The 6,000-nt window shown below is 40.0% G+C and overlaps 1 protein-coding gene across 1 annotated transcript in view; it reads right to left on the bottom strand.

Annotated features, from left to right (window-relative positions):
• Window positions 1–1,634: 1,634 nt before the first annotated feature.
• The window catches only part of LOC148401119 (protein kinase C-binding protein NELL1-like), a 93,456-nt gene continuing 89,090 nt past the window's right edge, over window positions 1,635–6,000 (bottom strand). The window contains exons 20-21 of the mRNA XM_088371589.1: window positions 5,623–5,847; window positions 1,635–5,186 (exon numbers count right to left, since the gene is read on the bottom strand). Of these exons, the coding sequence (XP_088227715.1) occupies window positions 5,136–5,186; window positions 5,623–5,847 (276 nt within the window). The 3' untranslated portion in view covers window positions 1,635–5,135. The remainder of the gene's footprint in view (window positions 5,187–5,622; window positions 5,848–6,000) is intronic.

Below are 6,000 nucleotides of genomic sequence, written 5' to 3'. Positions count from 1 at the left end.
TTATTCGTTCTGTCGGGAACTGCATGAAAAATTCATACATTGGGCAAGTTATGCTGCCCGCTCACATTTAAAAAAAAAAATTCCATTTGATGGGTGTATTCCCAATTTGCTGTCCTCCTGTTTACTATTCTTATATTTTAAAAAGTTGTTCAACAAACTTAGGAAAAAAAAATGGTGTTAAGTCCTTGAGCAATTCTATTAATTAGTAATACAAAACAACCACAGAATTGTTCTCATACTTGCTGGATATAGAAAAACGCATGGAAAAATTTCATCCATTTGAATGACGTGCGGTAAAAAATTTGTTTGCAAGGAAGCAGCCGGGTCCGGTAGGTCACACAAACGCCTTCCAAAGTACACAAGCAGAAATACTTACACAGCGCTCCGATGTGACACCGGGTTAAACAAACACTTAACTGCTCCGTTCGCCCTGCGGTCGACAGCAGCGGCGAGGCGGCCCTGTCACTTGCTCAGCTGCACTTTTTAATTATATTCCAATTGATCGCTCCCAATGTCGATAAGGCATTTAAGCTGCTTGATCCTTGTTGCGTTAACGTGAACAATACACACCTTCTAGGGTGAGCCGCTATTGGCCGCCTTTTGCATTTCTAACTTGTTGCCCTTTTTAAGGAATGCTGATTGAGAGACCAAATTGATCGAGGGTGGATGGATGGACTAGAGGGGGCGTGGCTTCAGAATTGCAGAAACTTTCTATTCTGCTGAAATGATACGAGCCTCAATTGTTTGATTCTCTCAATGTAGTAATTTAAAGTTCTTGAGTTGTTTTTTTTTAAGAGCAGAGTTTCGAGCTGGTTGTTGTCGGTGGTGACCTCGGTGGGGCCAGCCCATGAATGGTAAGCAGTCTTGGGTGGACCCGCCCAGTGCTCTGGGCCACCACTCACCATGACCACAAGCGGCAGAGCGGAGAACACAGAGAAGTTGCTACACAGCTGAGTGGCACTGGCTTAATTGACGACCCCCCCCACCACACTCCAATCCACTCCTCCATGGAGGATAAAGCTATCCATACTGATTCGTGAAAAGCAGATGCTCATTGAAACGCTCAGGGAGCCCCGAGTTCTATTAAAAGTCTTGTGTTTGAGTGCAGACGGAATGAGTGAAAAAGATTTGTTTATCCTGACATCACAATCGAAACTCATGCAGCGGCAGAAACAGATATTATAAGTATTGGATTCCACACACTTTGTCACAATACAGAAAACTATGTTGAAAAGCAGTACGTGATATCATTTGCTTCTAACTTGGTGAGAAGTAAAGCTTGACATAACATTGTATACTTATTAATATCAAAAAAGCAAAAAAATGAATGAAAAACCGGCCAAATAACATTTTTGATACACAATCTGACAATGAGTGCCATTGCCACCTACTGTAATGGATGTGCAATTACACTTTAGAAAATACAGGTTTCCTTGATTACAATTTATTTCCTCGAGTACTATACAGACTCGTATTATACAGAAAAACCTAGGAGTCTTTTTTTCTTATCATTATCTACGGCTGGTAAAACGGAATTGATTTTTGCCGGGAGGCGAGCGAAGGTCATAATAATGCTACTTTTCTTGAAGTGAGAGTGGCCATCAGACTTTAGCGCCAAAGAGACCCACAGCAAATAAACAACTCAAATATTTATTAACTGGAGAATGTCTTACAGCAAACTCACAACACAGTCTTCAAGTCAAATGACACTTAACCCTTTGAGTACAAGAACAGTAAATGTGAATTTCTCCAGTGTGTTGTTTGTCTGTCAAAATCATCAAGAAGCATATCAGGATGGAAAAGGTCCAAAGCTCCTTTTTTTTTTCCTCTTTTTGTTTTTTTTACGTTAGACATAATGGAGCAACACAGTGTCTTGTTTTTTTTCTTTTTTTTGTGAAAATGAATCAACAACATTTACTCAACGCTGAATTTCGATTTTTTTTTTCTTTCTCTTTTTTTTACTATTTTGTCTGATTATCTTTTCCTCCCCATCAGGTTTGTCAGTGCAGTGAATCGATGCAGACTCCAGTGTACAAACATACAGACTAGTCTAATCCATAAAGTTTCCCTAAAACAGTGACGAGAGAGAAAAAAACTATGGCGGTTGCTAAAAGGGTTAAGGCAAACATAGAAAAATAAATAGCAATAAAAACAATGTACAGCTTGCTTCTCATACTGGACTCAAAACACTCCTAAGAAGCTCTAGTTAATGAGAATTATTCACATTCCTTTGATATACTTTACAGAAGCCTTCCTTCCACTTTACAATCTATTTACAAAGATTTGAGCAATCCTATCCAAATAAAAGTCGTCACCAAAAGAAACACGTTAGGCATGAACACAACGGTAATAGAAAACTGTATAATTTCTTCATATCGTCAGTATGTAAAAACATTTACACACAAACTTGCAATGTGTTTACAGATTTTTTTTTTTCTTCAGATATCAAATAAATCAAAAGCACGCGCAGAAAAAAGTGATCTTTTTACAAATGTCTGCGGCGTTCGACTTCAGTGAGATCAGTGTACATCGCTTGTTTTTCAATTGTATGCTGACTCGGCACAATGAACACACCATTAAAAAAGTGATCGTGACGAAGGGCGATATATGGAGATTCGTTCCTATGAGACACAAACAGATGCCAAGGCGAACAGACGAGACAAGGTCAGCGTGGCTGAGAAGTCAAAGCGGCGACGCACTCCTCCGGAGGGACAATGACACGGCCTAGCACGAGATGACCCTTTAGCTTTCACGAGCCCAACGCAGGAAGGGCAAAAGGAAGGCAAATTACTCATGCAGTTCCGTCTAGCTATGTGGCTAATTTTGGTCTCTTCGTAAACAAAATAAAAAAAAATATATTTTTTAAAATGGACAAATGAAATAAAAAAATAATTAAATGATTCAATAAAGAATTAGATGAATAAATAAATAAATAAAAATGACAAATAAATATATAAATAAATATTAAATACGTGAACAAACAAATGAAATGTGGCTAATTTTGGTCTCTTCATACACAAAATAAAAAAGAGGAATAAATAAATAAATAAATACAAATGAACCGTGGAAGTTGCCAGGCTGAATTTGTCCACAATACAGAAACGCAATTTAGTATAAAGTCACTGATGGGCGAGTACCGAAACGAAGTATCAGTATCCGATTTATTTCATGCATTTTTAAGGAAAATACTACATTTAAATATGGAAGTCTTTCTTTAAAAAAAATTCCATTGATTCTTTGGGGGGAATTAACTATATCCTGTTCCAAATGTTGTGTATTCCGGATTGGACTGACAAGTGTACCAAATAACTAGCCTGGGCAAAGCAGATGTTCCAAAGCACGTTCCAAGAGAATCTGACAAGAATTTCATTCCAGTATCGGTACTTAACCGTACGACTACATATACACTCTTGGCAATCCATCTCACATTTTGGGGGTGAAAAAAAGCAATATTACCAACAGCGACAAAGTGTGATGAAAGGGACACTCAAGAGAAACGAGCCCTCTCAAGACAAACATCAACATGATGGAGAAGAGAACAGAAGCCAAAATAGCAGAAAGAGCACTGACATTTTGTGTCTTAATGAGCCTGACCGTCTGGAAACAGATTCGACACACGGTGACCCGCTGGCATACTGGAAAGCAGACGACTGGGGTCTTTTAATTATCTCTTTCCTCCTTTTTAGTGTCTTGCTGTCAATGCACGAGTGTGTGTACAGCGAGGAGCCGGGCCACCTTGGGAACGACAGAGCAATCTGACCAACAACAACGTCCGGCAATTTAATCAATGTCGTGGGGCCGACCGCTACCCACTGCGGAAATCACGTGCGGTTAGTTGACAGACAACTTTAGCACAGAGGATGCTTATGAAAGAATTACACACCAAAATGTGAAGAACTCACTCAAAACTGAAAGGTCCACAAGGATTGAAATGCCCGTAGACTGGGGGAGACTTCAATATTTTTATGCACAAAAGGATTGTGTGATTAAAAAAAAAAACTGTCATCAAATGAGGTTTTGAAGAGTTAGACATTTTTACAAATATGTACACGTCGCATCTAAAATTGCTGTATGTCAGATGTATTTTTTTTTACCTTACAAATGAGTTAAAAGAAAAATAATGAGATTAATTTGAGCCCAGTGTTAATTTGTCGTACCATTTTCATAAATTTTTCGATTTGCATAGCTCAGGTTTTAGCTGGGATCATTGCTGCTTGAAAACTATGATGGGGAAAAAAAAAAAAGATGACATTTATTTGTCTTAACCTCATTGTGGGGTTTTTGTTGTGATTCGCAAGAACCGTGATTTGAACAAACTTTTTTTTCTTCTTCGCATCTCATCCACTCGACCGAGCTACTGTAACTCACTATTGCTCCTAGAGGTAAAACCGGGTATTGCAAGGAATAAATCAGTGTTACTTCATTAGATATTGCTGAGAAATGTTTATGCTATGTGACAATTACCAGAAGCGGCCATATTTCTTCCTTCACATCCAATCAACCATCCCTTTGCCCTATTCCTTCCATGTTTTAAACTTAAATATTGCTCAATATAATTCGCGTTCATTTTAGGCATTTGTGCCCCTCAAAACGTTTGTCTTTTTGTGGGCTGAGCCAAATACAAGTGATGAAAATAATTCCCCCAAAAATTATGAATCCACTCAATAGTGAGCCATAAAACAAATCGCATCGAACAACATTCTTATTGACCTCATTCGCAGGCTCTTCAAACTTTGACTGACAGCTCTCAGCGCCTTGTGTCTAGTTTGGGCCTGAAAAGATAAAAGCCAAAATATTTGTTTGTGAAACAGAAGAAAAGATGAAAACATACAGCAGGGGATGTGAGTAGCTTCAACCACAAGCTCCTCGTGTGGAGAGACGACTCGCAGTCATGTCCTGCCAACAGTGTCAGGTGGGGGGGATAACCCAACGTCTCAACCAGTGTGTGTTCGTATTTTCGGTGCACACATCGGCATACACAAGGATGTGCAAGAGTTTGTCCCCCTCGGAAAAAAGAAAAAAAAAAAAAGGGCTCCAGTTGTTTAGCAATGGGAAGCGGGGCGTGGCGGCCCTGCGGCGAAAGGAGGAGTCAGGGAAAGATAGTGAGAAAAAGCATCACCAGAAGATGAAGAGCATCAGTTGTTCTGGAGGCAGTCGAGATCCAGCGAACAGCAAACGTTTCCGTTCTGTGCACGGCAGCACAAAAAAGAAACAAGTGTTGTATCAATTAAATCCCATAATGCAATGCTGTGAAGCAAACATTTTAAAAATTCACAAGTATGAATTGAGTGTTATCAGGCATTTGTAGAGACTGACGATACCAGTCACCGATACTTAAGGCAAAACAAATTTACACTGACTAAATCTTCCTTGGCGATAGAATTTTCACCGAATCATCTTCTGTCACATTTTTGGTGGAATTTTGTGAATTTTTGTCTATATATATTAAAGTACAAAATTGTTAGTATTGATCATATTTTAAGTGAAATGATGCTACTTGGTATCTGTGAAATTTGGTATTATTTCAACTGCAGTTTGCCGAGTAGTCTCGGTGAAGAAAACCGTTCAATAATTCGCAAAGATGACTCGTAAGAATCGACAACAAATAGTGCTTCGTCTTACTTTACACATGCAGCCGGTGCAGGGCGAGTTGGGCATCTGCCACGCGTCCCCGCTGAGGCGCGTGACGCCGGCGTGGTCCGAACACGTTTGTCGGATGTCGTAGGCCAAACTGTCGGCCAGGCAGGGGTCTGTGACGCAGCGCGGGCAGCATTCGCCTTCTGCCACTGCCGTGTAGTCGCACATCAGCACAGGACAAACCAGAGGCCAGCAATCCACCTCGCCCTCCTGGAAACGACATGGAAAGTCATCCATGAACGGCTTTGAAACATAGCTTAAGTCTGAGCTCCGTATTGATGAGGAGATTCTGTTACAGCCCAGAGATTTGCCTTGAAGGTCGGGTTTCATTTGCGACGCTAATTTACATGCATGTACTTGTGT

This window comes from Syngnathus floridae, chromosome 3 (genome assembly GCF_059516105.1).
Source record: "Syngnathus floridae isolate MCC-2025c chromosome 3, RoL_Sflo_1.0, whole genome shotgun sequence".
NCBI lineage: Eukaryota > Metazoa > Chordata > Actinopteri > Syngnathiformes > Syngnathidae > Syngnathus > Syngnathus floridae.
The sequence above is the reverse complement of the archived record's forward strand: the minus strand, read 5'-3'. Positions and strand labels throughout refer to the sequence as shown.